This window comes from Balaenoptera physalus (assembly GCF_965194825.1).
Source record: "Balaenoptera physalus genome assembly, chromosome: 15".
Taxonomy (NCBI): domain Eukaryota; kingdom Metazoa; phylum Chordata; class Mammalia; order Artiodactyla; family Balaenopteridae; genus Balaenoptera; species Balaenoptera physalus.
Window position 1 is genome coordinate 12,533,408 of NC_138894.1, and position 25,270 is coordinate 12,558,677.

At 42.9% G+C, this 25,270-nt stretch overlaps 1 protein-coding gene across 1 annotated transcript in view; it reads left to right on the forward strand.

The window, feature by feature from the left end:
* Positions 1–18,838: 18,838 nt before the first annotated feature.
* Positions 18,839–25,270, forward strand: part of LOC309643771 (two pore channel protein 2-like) — a 39,813-nt gene continuing 33,381 nt past the window's right edge. The window contains exon 1 of the mRNA XM_082426787.1: positions 18,839–19,069. Coding sequence (XP_082282913.1) covers positions 18,995–19,069 — 75 coding nt within the window. The 5' untranslated portion in view covers positions 18,839–18,994. The remainder of the gene's footprint in view (positions 19,070–25,270) is intronic.

A 25,270-nucleotide genomic window follows, 5' to 3' on the forward strand; every position in this document is an offset into this window, starting at 1 on the left:
CAGAATTTTATTTCTTTTTATGACTGAATAATATTCCATTTATATGAAAAGACCACATTTTGTTTGCTCATTCATCTGTTGATGGACACAAGTTGTTTCCACCTTTTGGATATTGTGAATAATATTGCTATGAACATTGTTACCCAAGTATCTGCTTTCCATTCTTTTGGGTATATACCTAGAAGTGGATTTGCTGGATCATATGATAATTCTATGTTTAACTTTTTATGGAACCTGCATTGTGTTTTCCATAGAGGTTGCCCCATTTTACATTCCCATTAGCAATGCACCAGGGTTCTAATTTCTTCCCATTCTTACCTTTTAAAAAAAATAACAGCGATCCTAATGGTTGAGGTGGTATTTCTTTGTGGTTTTGATTTGCATTTCCCTAATGGTTAGTGATGTTGAGGTTCTTTTCATGTGCTATCTGTATATCTTCTTTGGAGAAATGCCTGTTTAAGTTCTTTGCCCGTTTTTGTTTTAGATTGTTTTTGTTGTTGTTGTTGATTTTAGTAGCTTTTTATTTATTTTGTATATTAATCCCTTTTTAGATGTATGCTTTGCAAATATGTTCTCCCATTCTGTGGGTTGTCTTTTTACTATCTTGATAATGTCCTTTGAAGCACAGAAGTTTTACATTTTGATCAAGTCCAATTAATGACTTTTTCTTGTTGCCTGTGCTTTTGGTGTCATACCCAAGAAATCATTGCAAATCCTATGTCATGAAGATGTTCTCCTGTGTTTTCCTCTAAGAATTTTATAGTTTTAGCTCTTAAATTTAGGTCTTTGATTTATTTTGAGTTAATTTTTGTATATAGTATAAGGTAAGGGTCCAACCTCATTCTTTTGCATGTGCATATCCAATTGTCCCAACATCATCTGTTGAAGAGACTGTCCTTTCCCCATTGAATGGTCTTGGCATCCTGGCTGAAAATCAGTTGACCATGTATGTGAGGGTTTATTTCTAGACTCTATTCTATTCCATTGGTCTATGTGTCTGTCCTTATGCCAGTACCACACTGTTTGATTACTGTAGCTTTGTAGTAAGTTTAGTAATCAGGAAGTGTGAGTCCTCCAACTTTGTTTTTTCAATTTTTTTTTTATCATGAACATTCTCCTGGATGTGAAGTGGTATGTCATTATGATTTTGACTTGCATTTTCCTAATGACAAGTGATGTTCAGTATCTTTTCATGTGATTATTGGCCATTTGTGTATCTTCTTTAGAGAAATGTCTTTCCCCCACTTTAAAAAACTGGGTTGTTTTGTGCCCTTGTTGTTATTTAAATTCTGTATATATATTTTAACACCACAGACCATTATTATTATTGTTTTACAACCAATATTCATTAGGATTCACCCACATATTTAACCTTTTCATTGCTCTTCATACCTCCTTGTATCTCTGTGCTTCCATTAGAATTATTTTCCTTCTGCCTAAAAACTCCAGTTAGTATATTCTGTGGTGCAAATCAGCTGCTAAAGAAATCTCTCAACTGTGATTTGCTTAATTATCTTTATTTCACTTTTATTTTGAAAGGATAATTTTCAGGGCATAGAATTCTAGGATGGCAGTTATTTTCCTTTAGTGTTTTGAAGATATCATTACCTTTTCTTCAGGCTTCTATTGCTTCTGTTGAGAAGCCAGCCATCAGTTCTATTTTTGTGTCTTTCATGGTAACAAAGTTTTACCTTTCTTCTGGCTAATTTTAGGATTTTCTCCTTTACTTTAATTTTTAGTAATTTTATATGCTATTCTTAAGTGAGTTTTTATCTGTATTGATCCATCTTGGGCTCATAGAGTTTCTTGGATCTGTGACTTGATATGTTTTTATCAGTTTTGGAAAATTCTTGGCTACTACATTTTAAAATATTGCTTTTGCCCATTATTTTTTTCTTCTACTTTTGAGATCACTATGTGTTAAACATTTTCACTCTGTTTTATATGTACTTTATGCTAATTTCAGACTTTTCTACCTTTTTGTTTCTTTGTGTTTTAGTCTCAATATTTTATTCTGATCTATCTTCTTTCACTGATTCCCTCTGTAGCTGTGTCCACTCTGTTGTAAAATCCATCCATTGACTTTTTTTCTTTATAATTTATTTATTTTGGTGGGTTTCTCATTGCGGTGGCTTCTCTTGTCGTGGAGCATGGGCTCTAGAGCGCAGGCTCAGTAGTTGTGGTGCACGGGCTTAGTTGCTCTGCGGCATGTAGGATCTTCCTGGACCAGGGCTTGAACCTGTGTCCCCTGAATTGACAGGCAGATTCTTAACCACTGTGCCACCAAGGAAGTCCCCATCCACTGACCTTTTAAACTCAGTTCTTTTATTTTAAATTTCTAGAATTTCTGTGTGATTCTTTTCTATGATTTTTGGTTCTCCGTCAGGAGTCTCCATCTTGTCATTTAATTTATTATGCATATTAATCATAATTATCTTAAGGTTTCTGTTTAATAACTCCAAATGTCTGTATTTCCTATGGGTCTCTTTTTATTATCTATTTCAGTCTTTGTCTTTCTAAGAAAAATTCTTTTTTGGCTATGCGGCTTGCAGGATCTTAGCTCCCCAACCAGGGACTGAACCCAGGCCCTCGGCAGTGAAAGCATGGAGTCCTAACCACTGGACCGCCAGGGAATTCCCCCAAAAAATTCTTCATAATTTGAATCTGTGGACAATATCTTAATCCAGAGAGGATTTATCTTGCTTCTGAGGTGGAACTTATTATTCTCTTTTCCCTCTCTATTAGTTTATTAATTATACATTCTTTTACTTTTGATATTTTCCCTAGAGGTTACAACATTCATCTTTGACTTATTAAAGACTAACATAAATGTGTCCTGTTAGGGACTGAGTGAAAAAGGTAGGCTTCAGTCCTTGTAAAGGTGGATCTATTTCTACTTCATCCTTCCTTATAGACTATAGCCCTTTAGGGTCTCTCCTGAAAGTCTGAGGTATTTAACAGGGCTCTATCTCTGGCAGGTCCTGAACGCGAGTGTTTGTCCTCCCAGCACTGACACATCACCAGCTCTACGTCCAGCATCTCAGCATCTCACCTGCTGCGCTTGGCTCAGCCTCTCAGTCCCCACCTGCCTATTGGCAAATGCCTTGAAGAGAGAAGCCGAGTCAAGTGTGAGGTCACTCTCTGGGTTCCCTCTTTCCAGGATGTTGGCTCCCTGCAGCTCCTTGCTGCCTTAGATTTTTTTAAAAAAATGTTTTGTCAGGATTTTCTAGTTATTCTCACTGGGAAGTTTGCCTGAAACAAGCCACTGCCAGAAGCAAAGTGACATTAAAATTTGACATATTAAAATCAAATTGTCTTCCTCAGGGAAAATGGACTAACGATATCTCCTCATTACAGAAACACATTTAGGATAATTCATGTTATATATTGGATCTTCCACTTTATTTTCTGTTATTATTATTATTATTATTAAGTATGCATTAAAACAAAGAGTATGATTGCCTCCAAATCTGTACATTTTAATAAAAACCTAGCCTTCCTGAGTAATCAATGCCACTTTTTGGAAATCTAACAGTTAGAATTCATTCATTAATATTATTGTTCCCTATAGAGGTTCCTTTTCAAAAGACTTAATCTCAACTAATCTGGATTTAATCTGGGTAATTATTAGTTTGAATAATGACATATGAAACAACTGTTATTTATAAATAAAATTTAAGAAATATAAAAAAAATCAAATTGTCATACCAGTCTTTAAGAGGGATTCATTGGAATTCAAATACTACCCTCTATCATCCATTTAAAAGCTACATGAACAAGCCCTTTGTTAAGAGTGTCTTTCCAAATTTTATCCTATTTCAATATGTATTTTTATGCTTGTGAGTAATTTGTTCCTATGTACCCCATATGTAGGGGGAAAGAATGTATATGTATACATATGTATGTTTATATTTAAAACTTTTTCTTGTGACAAATTGTCTTCTGGATTAATTTATTATTGTAAGTATCAGTAGAATACAATTAATCTAAACATAAATATTACAACTTCGATAAATATTAAACATAAAAAATAAACTATTATTGGAAGTGCATGACCCATTGACGTGGACCAGGCTGATTTTTTTTTCCTATTCATGTATCCATGAATGAATATTACTTATTGCTAGCATTCAGCAATAATTTTATTCCTTTTTATAAAATAAGGTAGTCCTGAAGCTTTTTTGCATACATAAATATATAAAAATGAAAGAAGTTTTGTTAAAGAAATGTCATTAAGTTCTTTGAACTCCTTCTGATTTATTTTCCTAAATAATTCCATGGTATTCTGTTATCAAAAATTATTTCTAGTGAGTCATCATCTGACATCTCTTTTGGTTTTCTTTTAATTTTGTGGAATTCAAAGAATTGGAAACCATTTGACTTGCAAAACAGTTTTTTACCCGATCGCTGAAGTTTCATTTCACTTTCTCAATACTTATACCAATATTCCAAACTATTCTTTTGTTTAGAACAAGGAGAGATTGCACATTATGGTAGGATTAGAAGAGGTACATTTCTTATACTATTTTTTTTTTTTTTTTGGGTAAAGTCATTGTATATGAGAACAATTTCAGAGAAAGTTTATTTGAATTAGTGCAAATTAGTTCTCTTCAAATGATTCCCCTATGAAAGTCCTAATGTAGATACATTACTGTACAGATGTACAGATACTGGCAGCCCAGGCTGAAGACTTTAGAGAGAGAAGAGCCCTCCCACAGCAGCAGGTGGCAATAAAAATAGAAGCTAATGAGATGCTCTGTCTCTCTCTCCGCTTGGCTTGTGGAAGCCATCTGAATCCCTTTGGACCACACAGGCACTGCTACTCTTGGAAGAATTATGGAAACAAAAAGTCTTCGAGAGGAAGCTGATTGATTTCCTGCTAATAAGACAGTGGGATCAGAGACTGAATAAAAATTGAAAGAAAAGTGACCACATGTGTGTCACCTGGGCACGTGGAAAGTGTACATCAGTTACACACACCCACGTGGGTGCAGTGCATACACAGACACACACCCCTTCATTTTATCCTGCTCAACCCCACTCTGCAAGCTACTGTCCAGTGTCTTTCCATCATTACCAAAAATGTTCAAAGAGTATTTTACATTGGTTTTCTGCGTGTTCTTGCTTCTTATTCCCTTCTCAACCCACTGTTGTCCCCTTCACTCCACTGCAACGACTCTTGCTAAGGTCACGGCTGACTTTCTTGTTAAGAACTTGAGTGACCAATTTCGATCTTCTTTCTGCTCAAACTCATGATGGTACTTGATCCTCCATCTTGGAAACTGTCCTCTGTAGCAAAGGAAATATTCTCACATTAAGAAATGAATCAGCCACAGGTATTTATTATAGTGGAGCCTGAAGGGAGAAAGCCAGACAATGAATCTTAATGTTTTCTGTTTAAGAAGTGAATTTCAGATGCTTATATTCCTGTGGCATCACAGAACACAGAGGGTGAATTAATGGATTGAGAGACAGATGCCCTAGTATCAATAGGTACATTACTTCCTTCTGACTCAAAGACTGGGCAAGGACCAGTAGCACCAGCTTGCTGGAAATACAGAATCTTGCTCCCTCTCCCCACTATCCCAGACCTACTGTCTTATCATGTGCATTTTAACAAGACCCCAGTGATTCATGGGTACATTAGCATTTAGGAAGTACTCTGCTACATGATGGGTGAATACATTTAATTTCCTATAAGAAACATATTCTAACAAATATAATTTCCAAAACAAATATAGAATGAGTAAATAAAACTCCCCGTAACAAACAAGGTTAAAGATTATTTTCCAAAGGCAAGCTCAGTAAGCTAAAGTCAAGATGTCTCGAGGAACTTCTAGCTAACAAACAAGATAAGACTAAAAATAAGTATTTATTTGTCAGGAAGGAAACTTAACCTCAATCTGGGTTAAAGCTCATATTTTTAGTACGCTCAAGGTAAATGTTTTTTAGCGTAGCTACCAAAATAATGGTATTTTATTTAATAGTGCCGAGGATCAGTCATCATTAAGTACATAGTGCTTTAGAAAAATTTTAATTGCACTGGATTATTAATGAAAAGCTATGAGAAAAAAATAGACTTAAAATTTGCAGAGCTGAATTTCACCATGATACTAGAGAAACAGAATTATAAGAGAAACACATTTCTTCGTTTATTATTTTTTAACCGAACTGTGTTACAACTAGGAAACAACTAGGGCTGTAGTAATAAATTACTATGAAGTTGGTGACCTAAAACAACAGAAATTTATTCTCTCCCAGTTCTGGAGGCTAGAAGTCTGAAGTCAAGGTCTTACAGGCTCACGCTCTCTCAGAAGGCCCTAGGGAAGAACCCTCCCTGCCTCTTCCAAGGTGCCGGTGGCTCCAGATGCTCCTGGGCTTGTGGTCACATCACTCTAGTTGCTGCCTTTTCTTCACATGGGCTTCTCCTCTGTGTGTGTGTGTTTTCTCCTCTTCTGTCTCTGATAAGACACTTGTCATTGGATTTAGGGACTGCCCAGATAATCCAGGATGACCTAATCACAAGATCCTTAATTTAATTACATCTACGGAGACCCTTTTCCCAAATAAGGTCACGTTCAGAGTTTTGACGTGGCTATTTTTGGGGGGGGACCATTTTTTGCCTACCACACAAACTAAAAAAGTTTCTCCTTTTACAGCACCTTTTACCATCGAAGATGAATGTTTTACCATCATTTTCTAGCTTTTACTTTCGTCTACATGGCCAGCTCACGGTCTTGGTTTTTCAAAGTTCCTGTGTCAAGAATCTCCTATTTTGTCTCCTAATTTTTTTTTTGCAAACTGCTAGACTTTTCATTTCTGCATGCAGTTTGATTTTTTTGTCAGGGCTGAATTAAAGAACAGAAGGCCCAAACTTTTCAGTTTCCATATTTGGTTTCCCAGACATATCTTTACCCAATCTTCTACCTCTCACCAACTCCTATTTTGCCCATCCCTATGTTTTGGTGTTTTTCCAGGTGCCTATTTCTTCTTACTTTACGTATTCCATCTAGAATATTCTATTCTATTTATCCAAATCTATATTTCCCCAACTTCTCTTTTAAGTACTATGTCCAAATTTCCAGCCAACTACTAGACATTTGTTTGTGAATATCCCACAGGCACTTCAAGTTCAATATGTCCAAAACTTACCCCTAATGTTCTCCAACCTCTATCCATTCCATTTCTGCCTCAGGAGGCTGACGTACTTGACCATATCAGTGGGCTCCCTTGCCCTCTGGCTTCTGGTTGGTTTTTTTTTTTTTTTTAATTTTTATTTGATTTACTTATTTATTTTTGGCTGTGTTGGATCTTTGTTGCTGCGCGTGGGCTTTCTTTGATTGCGGTGAGCGGGGCTACTCTTTGTTGCAGTACACGGGCTTCTCCTTGCTGTGGCTTCTCTTGTTGTGGAGCATGGGCTCTAGGTGCGTGGGCTTCAGTAGTTGTGGCTCACGGGCTCTAGAGCACAGGCTCAGTAGTTGTGGCGCACAGGCTTAGTTGCTCTGCAGCATGTGGGATCTTCCCGGACCGGGGCTCGAACCTATGTCCCTTACACTGGCAGACGGATTCTCAACCACTGCGCCACCAGGGAAGCCTCTTCTGGTTGGTTTTATATGAGGGGAGCTCCTGAAGGCTATTAGGAGAAAGAAGAGTGAATTTAAAATATCCCTCCCCGCCCACAGTGTAGGTCATTCCCTTCAGGGGTGCTTGCTCTTGGCTATGCCCTTTGACTGACAGTTGCTACTCTTTTAAGGCAACCTTCTCTACATGACTCTCTCCTTCTGGGTTCTAGTAATTGCTCCCCCGTCCCCACCATTCCTTTGGGCCTGGGAGTGTAACAGTTCCACTGTTTCTAGGATGCTCAGTGGATTTGTATTTCCTGATCTCAAAGGGAATAATTGGACCCTGGCATGATAGAGGCCAAGGGGTTATGCTTAGCTGAAATCACAATAACAAACGGGAGGTTATCAGAGTGTTTTGATTAGCAAGCATCTGTGGCAATGGTTCAATCAATCATGAAGTCCCTAGAAGTGAACTAGTTGTGAAATCTTCTAAGTTGCTTAACATATAGGCAGAAAAATTCTAGTCTGTTAAGCAGAAATCTAACTCCATTTGCCACAGTGGAGATTCACGGCCTGTGATCCAGCCCCAGACTAAGCCAGGTTTTAGATCCAGAGGCTCTTTTTAAATTTTTTTTTTTTTTTCTTTCTGCTCTGCATCTTGCAGGATCTTAGTTCCCTGACCAGGGATCGAACCCATGCCCCTGCATTGGAAGCACAGAGTCTTAACCACTGGACCACCAGGGAGGTCCCAATCCAGAGGCTCTTAATTGGGGTACAGGCTGGATCCCTTTGAGTAAAGGTCTGGCTATGGAGCCACAGAGGTACACTGAATCTTCCTCCACGCCTTTCCCAGGGAGGCCTGCAGCCATCTGCCAAGATGACTGTGCACTGGAGAATGGGAAATACCCAGACCTCCCAAAGGTTGTAGGAGACTAGCTCTGAACTTAGGGAGTCCTTTGCAGCCACAAGTGCCACAATGGTCCACTAGTCAGAGTACAAGCTTCTGGAGGTCAGGTTATGGTTGAAGGTTATGGTCTGAATCCAAGAATCAAAGACCCTTCTCATGGGGTTTTTACCCCATTCCCAGAATAGACACTGGAAATAGATTTAGTTGGAAACTAGCAGAATCTGCACATTGGCTCCATGACAATTAATGTTGACTATTATGGTAACAAAGGCCAAGTGGAAGCCCCTGGAACTTCCCCTCCATTCCTCACTGCTAAGTTAGTAAACTAAAAGCAGTGCTATCTCTCTCTCAGGAATTCAAAGATTAGTATTGTCATCAATCACTCACAAGATGTAGGATGTGGGTCCTGGAACATCCTGATTTAATTTGCCTGTTTAAGTGGGAGGGGAGGGGAGACCTACCTGAGGAAGAAAAGAAAAAGTTTATATTTCAGTACCTTTAATGTCATTTTTCTCCGCCTTTTGAGCAAAGGTGCTCACATTTTCATTTTGCACTGGCCGCCTCTGAAGGCAGCCCTGTCTCTGTACTCTCTCCTCTGCCCTCCAGAAAGAGTCCCTTCCCCTCATCTCTTTGGCCTGGGTGGGCGCTGGTTGCCAGCTCTGCCTTACTAAGCCTAGGGACTGCACATCCCTTACATCCCACCCACACCTTTGTAAGTAGTCCTTTTATTAAACCCTCCTCAAATTTTCCAAATCTGAGTGCCTCATCTCTTTCCCGCTGGGACTCAGAGTGATACATCTCCCACCTCCGCCCCCAAAGGCCTGCTCTTTCTCCTGTATTTCATACCAAATCAGCTGTACAATTTAGAGCTATGTGTCTGTTCATCTGACATGCTTTTCCTGAGCACCTGGGACATACCCAAGAGACTGACTTGAAAATAAATCGTTGGCAAAGAGTAAGACTGTGAGGTGTGGCTTGTGCTGGGTGCTGCGTATGAAGTGTGTAAGAGATAAAACAACAGTAAACCCTACAGGGCAACAAAGTAATCAGGATGGATGTTCCCCAACTCCCATGCACTGACTGGGGTGGGAAACAAAACACACTGTGGTGAAAAAGACTCCTGGGTAAGCAGAGGAATTTATGTAAATTCTCACTGTTGCATAAAAGTCCAAAATGGGATGTCCTTGTCTTTGGCCATCACATTGAAATGACCACAGCTCTTTCAGAAGTGGCCTGCTTGGGACAAGTCCACCCACCTAGTTACCATAGGAACAAATCTGGGTCTGTAAAACACCATCCATTCTCATTTGTGGATTCCATGTTTACAAATTCACCTATTCCTTAAAATCTATTTGTAATATACAAGTCAACACTTGTGACGGTTTGCAGTCTTTCATGGACATGCGCAAAGCAGTGACAGTTTTGAGTTGTCTGATGTGCACATTCCCAGCTGAGGTCGAAAAAGGTTCTGCCTTTTTTTCCAGCTCTTGTACTGTAAACGTGTCCTTTCCCATTTGTTTAGTGCCATATGTTTTTGGCATTTTTCTGTTTTCTGTTGGTGATTTTGCAGTTCAATATATAGCTCCCAAATATACTGTCAATGTGCTGTGTAGTATCCTGAGCTCAAGAAATCTGTGCTGTGCCTTATGGAGAAAAGAAGTGTGTTAGATACAATTTGATCAGGCACGAGCCCCAGTGTATTGGCAATGGGTTCAATGTTAATGAATCAACAGTATGTATCAAATAAGGTGTCATTTAGACAGAAACACACATAAACAAGGTTATGTTGACTGGTTAAGGAAACATTGTGATCACAGGCTCCCGGGAACCTAACCTTGTATTTCCCCTAGAAGCAATGGTTCAGTTTTCACTAATTCAGTGTTCATGGTGACTTTATGATGAGAACAATGAGAATCAACTTTTTGAGTTTCAGCACTTCTAAAAATCTAAATTCCATGCCAAGAGGCTTTTTTTTCCCTCTTCCTTCCTCCCTTCCTTCTTCCCTCCCTCTTTGTTTTCTTCATTCCTTTCTTCCTATCTTTCTCTCTAATACCAGGAGTTTGAAAACTCCAACTATTAGTTCCCAGAAACACTGGTGAATTGTTCGTAATTGGCAGTGTAGCTCAGTGGTTCCCCAACCCCATCAGGCATCGAAATCACCTGTGGACTTGTTACAAAATACAGTGCAGAGGGCCCAACGCCAGACCTACTAAGGCAGCATTGCTAGGGACAGCCCTTGGGCATCTATATATATATATATATTTTTAATTAATTAATTTTATTTTGGCTGTGTTGGGTCTTCGTTTCTGTGCGAGGGCTTTCTCTAGTTGCAGCAAGCGGGGTCCACTCTTCATCGCGGTGCGCGGGCCTCTCACTATCGTGGCCTCTCTTGTTGCGGAGCACAGGCTCCAGACGCGCAGGCTCAGTAGTTGTGGCGCACAGGCTTAGTTGCTCCGCAGCATGTGGGATCTTCCCGGACCAGGGCTTGAACCCGTGTCCCCTGCATTGGCAGGCAGATTCTCAACCACTGAGCCACCAGGGAAGCCCGGGCATCTATATTTTTAACAAGTGCCGCAAATGATTCTGTTGAGCAGCAGGATTTGGGAAGCACTGATGTAGCTGGATGTGGAAAACATATTATGTATCCACATGTTGTGGATTTCTTTTGCTCTTCTTTTCTGTGTTGGCCTGGCAGCTCTATTGTGTAACTGGCTCACTGTATGTTTCCTATTATTTTACCCTGTCTCCAATTCCTAGATTATTTCTCCACAAGCCCTGATGACTCAGGGTGAACCAAGGAGGTCGCGACTATATACAGATTTGCCTCCAAATAGGTGGGTGATTAGTGATGCAGGTTAGACTTTCTTCACCATATTTTAGGAACAGGAGCATGTCTGTCTTGGATACCTGGTGTGCACCAACGGAAATTCCAAGTGACAGAAAGAGGACATTTTAAGGAGATATCATAAAGTAACTCTCAACATTAAGGCTCCTAAGTTTGAGCAGTCAAATCAGAAAGAGTTGTAATTTCAAATGTATACAAAAGTAAAAAGGATAATATAATGAACTCCCCTGTCCACATTACGTGGGGACTTCCACATTTATCAACCCGTGGACAGCGTTGTTCTAGCTGTAGGCCTACTCACCTCTCCTCATTAGTTTAACACAAATCTCAGACCTCTTGTTATTTTACCCATCAACATTTTTGATATTTATCTTTAAAAGATAAGGACTCAAAAACATAATCACAACACCATTATTACATCTAAAAATTTAATAATGCCTTAATATTATTAAATATCCAGTCAGTTCAAATTTCTCTGATTGTCTCATCATTTTCTTTTTCAATTTGTTGGTTGAAGAAATCAGGTGATTTGTCTTATAGAAATTTCCACAATCAGAATTTTATTAATTGCATCCCTTTGGTATCATTTAACACATTCATTGGTTCGTTGTACAGACATACCTTGTTTTATTGCACTTCACTTTATTGTGCTTTGCAGAAATTGCATTTTTTTTACAAGTTGAAGGTTTGTGGCAACCCTGCATTGTCAGATGATGGTTAGCATTTTTTAGCAATATCATATTTTAAAATTAAGGTATGTACGTTTTTTTGAAGAAGTAATGCTATTGCACACTTAATAGATTACAGTATAAACATAACTTTTATATGCACTGAGAAACCAAAAAATTCATGTGACTACTTTATTGTGATACTCACTTTATTGAGGGGTCTGGAACCAAACCTGCAATGTCTCTGAGCTATGCCTGTATTCCTCAAAACTGATAGTTTGATTTAGAGATGATCATATTCAGGTTCTAGTTTGGGGCAAGACTATGCTGTAGGCAGTGGTATGTTCTCCTGTAAGGAGGCAAAAGACATTCTCTCTCTCTCTGTTAGCAGTCATGGATAATCATTGCCCATATCCATGAACTCATCAGGGATTGCAAGTGGTCATATTTTAATTCTACAGTTCTTCAATTCTCAGCTAGAATACTTCAGTAAGAGAAACTTCCCATCATCCACTCTTAGTTACCTTGAGTATCATTTGACTAAGAAAGGTGGGACAGGCGCTTGAACCTTCCCCTCTGTTTACCAGTTTTCTAAATAACGATTTGGTTTCCTAGCATCCTCTAGCTGTATTTTTAAAGTATCATTAGAAACTCACAGTTTTTTGTTTTTTGTTTTTTTAACACACATAGTATGTTTCCATTTATTCCCATTGTATTCCTTATTGGTGTTGAAATCATTCCATCGTTGGCCAGTGGAAACTCTGCAGGTTGCTTCCAAAGTCCTTTTGACTTTGTCTTAGTAGACCCAGATAGCCTCCTTCTTTCTGGTGTGACAAGATGTTCCAGGATCATTTGTATATTTCCTTCCCTGGTCCTGGAATCAGCCACTTCCCCAAGGAGCTCTGATTCCTTTGAGTGGAATAGGCTATCTAGAGACCACACTCTGAGTGTTGAGGTGTCCCTATTCCCTCATTCCCCCAAAGATAGTCTTTAAAAAGGGTTCTAGTATACCCTTCCTTTGGTTTTTAATATGAGCAAACACGTTTATATATTCATAACCCCCTCTTAGATAAATGGCAGTATTTCCTACCCACTTTTCTCCACCTTACTTTTTTCACTTAGCATATCCCGGCCATCACTTCGTGTTATGTAGAGAGATCCTCTTTCCTTTTAACCATGCAACAGTACTCCATGGTGTGAAGGTACCACAGTTTATTCCAGCAGTCCCCTCTTAGTGGACATTTGGGTCATTTGCATTCTTTTCTGTGCAAATAATAAAAGCAGTGAATTTTCAAGAAGAAAAGAAATGTATGTACAAGTATGTAATGAAGAGTTTATCTTATCCAAAGAGAGGTCTAGGCTTTGCCCTCAGCTCCTGGGAGGTGATTTCTAGGTCCCTGGAATGTCCTGCCTGATAGGAGTGTCTTTGTTTGCCTGGGGACGCTGAGCACATTGTTAGTTCTGACTCCTGGAGGGATTGAAGACCAAAAGTATTAGCTAAACATCTAGGAGAGGCTAGAGATGAAAGGCCAGCTACGTGGGCAGTAGGTAACTGAGCCCCAATAAAAACTCTGGACGCCAAAGCTTCCTTGGTTGGCGGTCATCTGTGCTCGTTGCCACACATCATGGCCAGGAGGAGGTACCACTGTCCAGGACTCCACCCGATCAGATGACTGGAAGCTCTGAGTTTGGACCCCTCTTGCACTCTGTGGACCTTGTCTTATGCACTTCTGCCCTTGGCTGATTTTCACCTGTATCCTTCTTTGTAATAAACTATAACCATGAGCATAACAGCTTTCAATGAGTTCTATGAGTCTTTATAGCAAATTATTGAACCTGACGGTGGTCTTGGGAACTTCCCAAATTTGTGAGCAGTGTTGGAAGTGAGGGAAGTCTTGTGGGGACTGTTTACTCAGACTTTGCAATTTGGCTAATTTCTCATAACAAAAAACTAAGGTATTTTGAGAGAACTGCTTTTTTCAAAAGCGCAGACTTCACAAAAGAAAGAAATGACTCAAACAAAATAGAACTATAAACAGCTTGTTATGTGGAATAATCCACGATCATTTTTTATTTTATCTATTGTTTTAATAATGGGGCTCAATTTTGTTTATAAAATTCTCAACTTGTAACAGATCAGCATTTTAGGCTGAAAACTTTGTTTTTGGTATCTTACATGGCTTCAAAGGATATGTAACTAGGTCAAACTGGAATTCTGGCAATAGCCCTTCTGCCTGCAGGGGTGGGGTGGGGTGGGGTGGGGACAAGTGATCATCTCCCCATGAGGGCACAGGGGAGGGGACCAGGGAGCCCTGAGAAAACTGTGTCCTCTGGGAACCGAAAGCACAGAACAGCCTCCTACATCCTCTTTTCTGTGGTTAATTACAAGGTATTGATGGAAACCATTCCACACCACTTCCAGAAATTTCCATTCAACAAATATTTATTGAAACCTTTTATTTTCCAGACACTGTATCAGATGCTTGGGAAATATCTGTGGACAAGATAAAGATGTCTACCCTTGTGGAGATTACCTTCTATACAGCATAGATAGAAAATAAATAATAAACATGAGAGATTAAAAATTACGTAGTATGGTGGAAGGTGATAAGGGCAATGCAAGAAAGTAAAAGATCAGAAAGAGGGGTCAGAAGGACAGGAGTGGATAGAAGAATTAAGTGGGATGGTCAGGGTCTGTCTCCCTGAGAAGGTGGGATCTGAGCAAACACTTGAAGGGGTGGGGAGCCGGGCAGGTGGGTGCTGGGGAATGAGCCAACTGGGCTGAGGGAATGGTTGGAGCAAAGACCCTGAGGAATGTTTGAGAAAAAGTGTGGAAGCCAGTGAGGCTGGAGCAGAGCATGCGAGGCGAAGGAGAAGGAGATGGGGCAAAGACTGAGCAGGGATGGCAGTTGGGCTGCCAGAGAAATACATTTGAGAAGGTTTGCCCCCTACTGTCAACCATGACTGTTGTCTTTACCCACACATCCTGATTTGCTGCCTTGCAATGTTCAAAACACTCCCACAAAAGCTCATGGGATTCTAGGGGATAACTGGCTGATTCTTTGGTTAGGCAGAATTAGGCAGATTTCTTTGGTGAAATATGAACTTTCTTCATGTTATCAATTGAAACTCCCCAGTAGCTATTTCTGGACAGAGCATAGTGGAGTGGATATTCCATTGTGCCAATAGGTCTGGATTTGTGATCCCACTGCCACACTTTCAAGCTGTGTGACCTAGGACAGGTTGATTCTCCTCTCTGAGCTTCTGTTTCCTTAACTCTAAAGTGGGGATGGTAACCGATACCTGTTATGGGCCTAATCGTGTCCCCCCCCAATCCCAAATTCATGTGCTGAAGTCCTAACACCCCAGCACCTCAAAATGTGGCCCTATGTGGAGTTACGGTTTTTACAAAGGTAATTAAGTTAAAATGAGGTCATTAGGGTGGATATTTGCCAAGCATCTGATACAGTGTCTGGAAAATAAAAGGTTTTCAATAAGTATTTGTTGAATGGAAATTTCTGGAAGTGGTGTGGAAAGGTTTCCATCAATATCTTGCAAGTAAGCACTGGTGTCCTTATAAGAAAGGGAAGCTTGGACATGGACATGCACAGAGAGAAACGTATGTGAAGACACACGGAGGAGAAGACATCCATCTACAAGCCAAAGGGAGAGGCCTCCGAAGAAACCAACACGCCAACACCTTGATCTTGAACTTCTAGCCTCCAGGACTGTGAGAAAACAGATTTCTGTTGTTTAAGTCCCTCAGTCTGTGGCACTTTGTTACGGCCACCCTAGCAAACCAATACAGTACCTCAAAGGGTTGTAATAGGTGTGCTTTGTGTTAACTGGCCTCTAAAGGTTGTGCTTTTTCTAAATTGGATTCCTTCTCACCCTGCGGAGGTGTGCTGTCCCCACCAGCAGAGGTGCTGCCAGGAACAGGCGTTTTCAGACATAAGGACCAGAGTTGTAATTTTTTCCATTACAGAAAATATTTTTTTCATGAAACAGACAAAATTGCTGATTAGATTCCATCCCACCTCCCTGTTGTTCTTACCATGTGTGAACACATAAAAGTAATACAGAAATACAGTGAAAAATGAAACCTTATAGAAAAGTATAAAATAAGAGGAAAAAGTCCCTCTCCCTTCATGTTTCTGCCCCTTGTTGTTTCAGCTGTGTGCTCGAAGGTAAACACTGATTAGTTTCCTGATGTATCCTTCCAGGAAAATATTTTATTCATTTATCAGAAAATATAGGTATGTGCATCCTTTAAAAAATGTATACAAAAGATATCAAACTCCATGCAGGGTACTACCACCATGTACTATGTTGCAGATTTTTTCCTGTCAGCCATACAGATCTACCACATTCTGTCTCCTGAGTCCTATGATATAGCCCACATAATTCTCAGTGCAAAGGTTAGACAGTTCTAAGGATGGAAGTACCAAAAAGCAGCCTCTTGCCAAGGCCCTCAGAGACCTGGATGCTTGCATCTCTCTGCTCTGACGTCCACAGAATCATCCTTACCCAAGGCTGGCTGCAAGATCGTTGCCAGTGGCCATTAGGAATCCGTGTTTTTTGGGTTTTAAAAAATTTACATTTATAGGAGAAGGGGAGGGGAGAGAGAAAAAGAAACCTTTCTTCTTAAGCCCATCGCTTCTTTTTAGTCAGGTTGAGCTACCTTAAGTCGCATACTCTCCTTGGTAACTGTTGCCAGGAAAACACCCCGTTTGGATTCGCCTAAACCAGGCAGAATTATCCTCTAGTGAGAGATGGGTGGAGGCCTGGCCTGATTCTGGGTTCCTGGGTAGGAAGGATGTAGATAGAAGGTCAAGGTCAGCAGCGTCTGCAGGGTGGGATGCAATCTCATTTTCACAGAGCTGCATACATGCGTGTTAAAGTGTGTGCAGGTAGAGAGATGTGGAGAAGGATGCTCGCCTAAACTCACTGACCGCGGTTATCTTTGATTAGTTGTTTCTACTCTTTACAATGCACACATTTACACTGTATCAAAGAAAAGCCATTTTAAAAGACCCCACTGTAAAACAACCATTCCATAAGTCACGACTTTGGATAGAAATAGAATCATTGTCTTTTCTCAAGAGCATGCAGAGAGCTTTAGAGTAATCCACACAATAAACAGTTATAAGAAGTAATTATTTCAGACACCCTGTAGACGTGGGTCATCGGCTACAAGCTGGTATGAATTCTGCTTTTGTATTTCACTTACCTACCACGTGCCTGCTCCGGGCTAGGAGCTGGGGATACAAAGATGAAGGTTTCCTGCCCCATCTCTGCCAGGTGCTTGTGGCCTAGTGGGGCAGGACAACATATATAAATAGAGGAACTGAGGTACCATGTGGTTGTTTTCATGAAGAGCATGGGAACACAGAGAGGAAGTGATCTACTGGCTGGGAGAAGTTGAGGAAGGGCCTCCCAGAGGGTGTGATGTTGGAATTGAGAGGGAACAACCAGAGGAGGTGGATGGTGGCAAATGCAATGCCTGGCATGCCTACTGAGGAACTGGGGCCACCTGACCTTCTCATTGTAGGCCAGCCTCACTGCAAGAACTTGAATCTGGCATTGAAAGGCCAGTGTCCTGTATTCATTTTCTCTTGCCGTGTAACCAAGTGCCACAGACTTAGGGGCTTAAACGAACATCCATTTAGCTCCCAGTCTGTGGTCAAAAGTCCAGCAAGGCATGGCTGGATTCTATGCTCTGAGTCTCAAACCACTGAAATAAAGGCACTGTGCTCTCTTCTGGAGGCTCTGGGAAGAATTCCCTTCCAGGCTCATTCAAATTGATGGCAGATTCAGTTTCTTGTAGTTCCCCTCATCTTCAAGGCAGTAGCATTCTGAGTCCTTCCTGGAGTTTCATCTCTCACCACCCCTTCTGCCTTCCTCTTCTGCTTTTAAGGGCTCATGTGATTTCACTGGGTCAATTTAGATCATCCAGGATAATCACTCTTTTAAGGTCAACTGATTAGTAACCCGAATTACAACTGTAAAGTCTCTGTAGAGGAATAAAGTAGCAGATTCACAATCGTGGGGATTAGGATGTGGAATTTGGGCGGGGGGCAGGGGAGATAATTCTGTCTGCCACAGTACTGGACCTGGACCTTGGCATCCAATAGTACAAAGCACAGGGTTCTAATGAACCCAGAGGGACACCATGCCTCCTGTTCGGTGACCAGGGCCAGTCCCCTACCTGCCTGGCCTCTTCGTCCTCTGGGAGGTGTCAGTGAAGTTCGTTGGTACAGGAGCTGAGGACCACCTGCCCTACAGGCCAAAGCCCATCTAATATTTGGCTTGCAAGTATTTATTATCATTATTTAAAATTCATGACTAACATTAATAAAAATCAGGAACATCCTCATGAAAATCCAGATTTCTGCTTTCTTTCAAAAATTCAGTAGCTCTGTAACCCCAAGTTCCTGCTGGGACTGGAGGAAGGGAGGAGGGTTCGCAACCCCCTCCCCGGAGGCATCTGCCCTGGGGGTCTTCTCTCTGGGTCCACACCCAGCTCTCCAGGGGGTTCTACTAGGACGGGGAGGAAACCATCATTTACTGGGCACCTGCCAGTGGCAGCCACTAAATATATTAACTCCTTTAATTCTCGAAGACAACCCTGGGAGGAAGGTCTTGTTCCTATTTTATTGATACAGAAACCCGGGCTCAGTGACACGCCCGGGGCACACGGCTGGGACCCTTTGCCAGCTTGGCCTCTAATCCCCTGCGCCTCGGGCCCCCCGGATCCGCGTCCCGCCCCCGCCCCCGGCTGGACCACGTCCCCGCCCCCGGCTCCAGCAAGAGCCCGGAGGCCGGACGGGAAGGGGCCAGAGCCGGGGACCCGCCGCGCCCGCCCCCAGTCCTCCGCCCGCGGGGCCCCGCCGCGGTCACGTGAAGGGCCGAGCGGAGCGCGCCGAGCCCGGGCCTGCTGCCGCCCGAGGGCAGAGTCCGCTGCCCGCGGCCCCGACGCTCCCCCATCCCCGCCCCGCGCGCCGCCGCCGCGATGCCCGGGGCCCACCGAGCCGCTGGGCTGCATCGCCCACGCCCGTCGTCCCCCGAGGAGCCGCCCGCCCTGGAGGTAAGGGCGCCCCGAGGGCTGGTGGCCGCGCGCCGACGGCAGAGTCTCCCGGCTCCGCGCGCCCGCCGTCCCCGGGACTCCCGGGTGGAGAGCGACCCCGGGCCCAGCCAGCGCCGTCTGGGGGGAACGAGGGCCCCGGGGCGGGGATGCGGGTGCGGAGCCCCTCCGCCCCCGGGCTTCCTCAGTCCTCTGGGTCCTCCGCGTCCTCTGGGCGCTCCGTGTGCGGGAAGCGCACCGCCGCTGGAGCGCAGAGGCGCCCTGCCTCAGGCCGCAACCCCGCACGTTAGGGTCTTTACGGGAGCTGTCAAGCCTGCACCCAGAGGCCCGCCCGGAGCCGCCTCCCCCGGATGGGGGCCAAGCTGGAATCGGGGCCCGGGCTGCGTGTTGGGGGTCCTGTCCCCGTGTGGCGCGCCCCCGGGTCTGGGTGGCCCGCGCCCGCCGCACGGCGCTCCATGGCGGCGGGAAAACAAGCGAGGGTCCCGCTGCAGGGAAACGCCCGGGAAGAAGGCTGCAGGATGTGGCGCTGGGAGTGCTGATGCAGCCCTGGCTCTTCCGATCCCTGCGGGCCAAGCAGACGCGCTGCACAAGTCGCCCAGCTCTGCTTTCCCTCCGACAGCCTGAGCTTTGGAAGACTTGGGGCTTTCAAGAGTCCTTCTTGGGTTGTTCCCTTTCGCTGGATAAGAACTCAGAGAGTGGAGAGAGAGGCAAGGCTCCAATGGAAAGAGCCTCGGCTCTGATTCAGGAAATTTTAGCTGTGAATTGCAAGACGCTGAAAGCCTCTGGTTTCCCCCTCTGTAAAGTGGCGATGATAAATCACTCCCATCTCGGAGGAGTCTCGAAGACCGTGTCCCTCAGGCCCAGGACACGGTGCCTGGCACACGTAGGCTTTTCATGTGTGCTGCATTTCCTTTGGTTGTGCCAGTGTGTGGGAGCTGGAGGGTGTTGTAGCTCTGTCTTCCTCTCCTTGAGTGGCCCCTTCAGGTCTGGGCTGCTGTGCCAGTATGGCCCCTGCGGCCTGCTCAAGACGGTCCACAGGGCAGGCTTATGTGTGGGGTGAAAAAGCCGTGCCCCGGTCATTGCTCCCTGGCCTGCGGGCCTCCCGAAGGGGCTTGGCCACTTCCAACAGGTGGATTCTACCATGTCCCTGTCCCTTAAGGGAACAAGCAGGGCAGAGCAGTTCAAGGAGAGGAGGGAAAGGATTCTCGGTCCCCAGCTCTGACCCAATCCAGGTCTTGCTCCCCTCATTCTGCAAAAATGATGGAACTGACAGTGATCACCCACCTTCTATGGCAAGAAAATCTTTTTAGCTTGAGACTGTCCATGTCTCTCTCTGTGTGTACTTAATGCTTCTTTGTCAAGATAAGAGAAGACTGTAAAAAACTAATAATTTGAGACCTCAAGAAATGCGAGGTCTGAAAACAGCCCAGGGTCCTGGCTGAGTCCTGTGTGAAGCGTTGGCTTAATGCATGCCTGCAAGGGCCAGCTATTTATGTCTTAGTATCTTTCAAAGACCTCCCCCAGGGGAGCAGGCATAACAGGTGAGGAGCCTGGTACCAACAGGTAGTTCTCAGCAGAACAGTGACAATTGAGTCATTAAACTGAAGCTCTGACCTCGGACACTGGGTAGCCAGTATGACCTGGTTAACCTTTTTAAAAGTTAGTTTGGGGTCACTTCATAAGAAACTGCCTAGTCACCTGAAATGCATTTCCACCCTCTCCTTTCAAGGAGTTTTTTAAAACCCTTTTCTGCCTGGAGTTTCTTTTGGCTGCTACTAAGATGGCCACCCATTCTGGTACTTTGACCAACACTTTCAGCTTTGAAAAAGAAATAATCCAATGCTAGTGATTCTCAGCCTTACTGTTGGTCAGAATTACCTGCTTTTAGAAATGTAGCTACCCTGAGATTCTGATTTAATTGCTGTTGTGTGGTCTGGACCAGGCAACAGCAATTTTAAAGCTACCAAGGATTGAAAGTGCAGCCAAGGCTGAGAGCCAGTGTCCTGTGCTGTTCCTTTGTGACTGTATGTGATCACCTCTTGATACTTCCTGTGCTTCTTTTTGAACGTTCTTATTCTCAAACCTGTTCATCCAACTCTTAGATCACTTGATACTTCCTGTGCTTCTTTTTGAATGTTCCTGTGCTTCTTTTTGAATGTTCTTTTTCTTAAACCTGTTCATCCAACTCTTAGATCACCGTGTTTTGGGGCTCTTGGGACTGTGTGATGCACATGGCCAAGATGTGTGAGTGCAGCTGTTCCAGACCATCTAGCCCCAGATGACCATAGAGACCAGCTAAGTTGGCCCGGACCAGAACGACTTCCCGGCCGACCCACAGAATTGGGGAAAATAATAAGCGTTTGCTCAGGAGACTGAATATCAGGGTGCGTTACAAAAACTTACTGCAATACAACCCAACGTGGCCAGATGTTATGATCTTTTGAAGAGAAACCAGAAGTTCACATTTTTGTGTCTGCTCCAGTTTTTAAAAAAATTGACTCAGTAGCCAGCATCCAGAAAGCGCTCTCTGGGCCAAAGAAAACACATGTTCAGGCTGCCCTTGGCCGGGAGGTTGTCGCTTTCTGCACAGAGGGACATGAGGTGTTTATACCCACACCGAGCGGCGCCCTATTTTCTCACCCTTCCTGCCTCGGCTGCCATGCCCAGCTTACCCCCAGCAGCCATTTCTTTGTATGGAATGCTCACCGTATACTTCACAAGCTTCCCTTGGCCGTCTTCCCATATGGAAATGGAAGCTGCTGGTATGGGCAGCCCTTGTGGAGAGAGTGAAATTTGAGATGGGTCCCCGTGAAGGGAAATGGAAAGGATGTTCCTGGTTTTAGGCGAGCAAGGGATCAGGCGTGGGAGTGGGACAGTCAGTCCACGAATTTGGGCCAGAGAAGGGGGTTCCTGCAGGGAAAGTGAGGGATCCAAGACAGAGGGGAGATTGTGAGGCCCCTAAGCGCTAAGCCAGGGGGTTGACATCTGATTCCGTGGGCACTCCAGGCAAAGAGAAGTCGCCTGAAGCTTTTGAATGGGGGTGCATGGGAAAGCAATGACCTACTGTATTCTGGACATCAGAGTGCCCATAACCTATGGGAGGAAAGAAGGGAGGCAGAGACAGACAGACAGACAGAAGGTATAGTGCTTGTAATGACACAGGGAAAAACTGAGACAGGGAAGAATTTTTTTACTTGAAATTTATGGTAACTTCTCTTTACCTTAAGTTATGTTAATTTTCTTCTATATCTAAGCAAGTCATATTGGCTTTTTTCAAAGCACTTCTATCAACAACTTCAGTTTTGTCAAGGTTCCTGTTGCCTGATTTAAAGGTATCTGGAGCTTACAGCTGTTTATTCCCACACTTCCTTGCTGTCCGCCAGAGCTTCTGGAATCCATTTTTCCCTCCCTCTTGTACGATCTCCTCCCTCTCACCCGGAGGGATTTAAGTTATTCACCTTCTTCAGACTGAAGGCATGCAAAGTGGGGAGCGTGGGAGGAGAAAACACAAACATCTTAAATACGTTTTTAAGTCTTGGGGAGCGGAAAGGAAATGTCACGGCTCTGAGAAAAGGAGAAAAAGAAAATCAGGAGAAGTCAGTTATTGTCAGGGTGCCAAGAAAATACAAAACCTATGAGAAGCAGTAGTAAAATGGCCATATTTAGACCAGTGATGTTTCAATCTTGACTGCACGTTGGAATCACCCAGGAACTTTAAAAATTCAATCCTGGGTCCCACCTCCCAGAGATTCTGATGCAACTGGTCTGGGCAACAGAATCTTTACAAGCAAAACCTCTGAAGGTGATTGTATTGTGCCTCGGAGGTGAGATCTACTGTCCAGGGGGTCAGCAGGGCCTCCCCTAGGGTGGGGCTGCTGTTTTGATGTACAAAGCCACTTATCAGCTGCATCTGGGGAAACGCCTGATAATCGGTCTTTGCCATTTTCATGGTAGACATGGGCAGTGATTCTCGTGTAAACTTGAAAAGTATGTGCAGTTTTGGAACGGCATGTCTAACATAAGCCACATTCTTGGGGTGGATGAAAAAAAATTCATTTTATGGGAAGATACAAATGGCCTTAATACAAGTGAGAATGCTCATTTACCATAAGTTTGCCTGTTGAGAGTACTTCTTCCCAAGCAAAATTGGGTAGGAGACTTGGAAGGTGTACACAAACGGGATGGAGGGAGGGAAGACAAGAAGAACCAGAAGATAGAGCAGATGAGATCTTAAAAGGAGACAGACTGTCAGAAACGTAATAGCTGTTAAGAATGGGAACACTTTGAAACGTTACTGTAAAGGTAAATTAGCTATTATGAAAGTGTCAGCGTATTTAAACGTGACAGGCATAAGTTCAGCTGGCAAGGGGGCAATTGGATGGGGTGCCGTGGTGCTTGTAGATTCAATGCCGGGAGTCTGGGTGGGGTCTGAGGGAGGTAACCCCCAGGGCCCGGCTGGCTGAGGAATTGCTTGTGAGCATGTTTTTCCTGTTCGTGTTTGTGGACAAACTGTTTTGCTGGGTCTGTTACACCCATCTTTTGGGGTAGATATTAGTACCATCATATTTTTTTGCTTGTTTTTTGTCTTTTTTGTTTTTTGGCTGCACCGTGCGGCTTATGGGATCTTAGTTCCCCGACCAGTGATCGAACCCCTGTGCCCTTGGCAGTGAAAGCAGGAGTCCTAACCACTGGACCGCCAGGGAATTCCCTCGTCATCTTTTAAAGTTGGGAACAGTAGTGCCTTTGAGACATTTTGCTTTAAATATTCTTTTTAAAAAACCTTGATATTAGAATTCTTTGCTGTCCCAGTATGATCTTTTTGAGGCTTAATGAAACTTTCTTAAAATTAACATGTGTTCATTTAAAAAAAAAAATCAACTCTTGCTGATGCTAGGCATTTTATACCTAAAATAGATTTCTGAGCATATCCTGGGGAACTCTGGTGTTCCTCAATGTTCAAGATGTTCCAGGGAAAAATAATTGATATTAGATTTTCTACTATACTTCTAAAATATTTTTTTAAGTATGTAAAAGTAAATGTGTGATAAGTGTTTAACACATTTACATGATGCTTCTTCGGTTTTAATAAACTGCCCTTAAGAATTGCCATACCAGCCCTGAGAATGCACATGAATCAGTAGGTGATGGGTTCTTACAGCAGTTAATTCACCTGTGGGATTATTGTTCCACATCAGTTTTGAATCCAAACCGTTATCTTTTTTGGAGGGCAATTTTTAAAGCTTTATTAAGCTATTATTGATATGCACTAAGCCACACATTTAAAGTCTATAGTTTGATGAGCCTTGGTATATGAATACACTTGTGATATTAACACAACATTCAAGGTGATGAATGTATCCATCACCCCCAAAAGTTTCTTCATGCCTCATCTCTCTATCCCCTTCCTCCTCCTCCCAAGTGCCCCGTCCCCAGGCAACTGATCTGGTTTCTGGAACTATGGATTGGTTTGCATTTTCTAGAATTTTATATAGATAGACTCATATAGTAGGTACTCTTTTTGAGGGGGGAGGGGTTGGCCTCTTTCACTCAGCACAATTATTTTGAGATTCATCCATTTTGTTATGTTTATCAGTGATTCATTCCTTTTAATTCCTGAGTAGTATTCCCTGGTACAGATATATCACATTTTGTTTATCCATTCACTTGTTTGTAGAGCCTTATGGTTGTTTCCAGCATTTGGCTATTAAGCTGCTGTGAACATTTATATACCAGTGCAACTTTGGAATGACATGTCTAACATAAGCCACATTCTTGGGCTGGATGTACAAGTCTTTGTGTGGACGTATGCTTTCTTTCTCTTTGGTAACTACTTAGGAGTGGAATGGCCAAGAAAGCACCAAACTGTTTTCCACAGTAAATGCACTGTTTTCCATCCCTACCAACAAGAGTTTTAGTTGCTCCACATCCTTGTCAACACTTGGTGTGGTCAGTCTTTATTTTTAGCCATTCCAGTGAACATGTAGTAGTATCTCATTGTGGCTTAAATTTGCTTTTTCCTAATGACTAAAGATGTTGAGCATCTTTTCATGTGCTTATTTACTATCCTTATATCTTCTTTGGTGAAATGTCTATTACAAGACATAATAACTAATGTTTGTGTTTTTAATGCAATAGAACTTATTTTTTAAAGTGTTGCAATATGAAATAAATTTAGGAAACACAGTTCTACTATGTGTACAAATA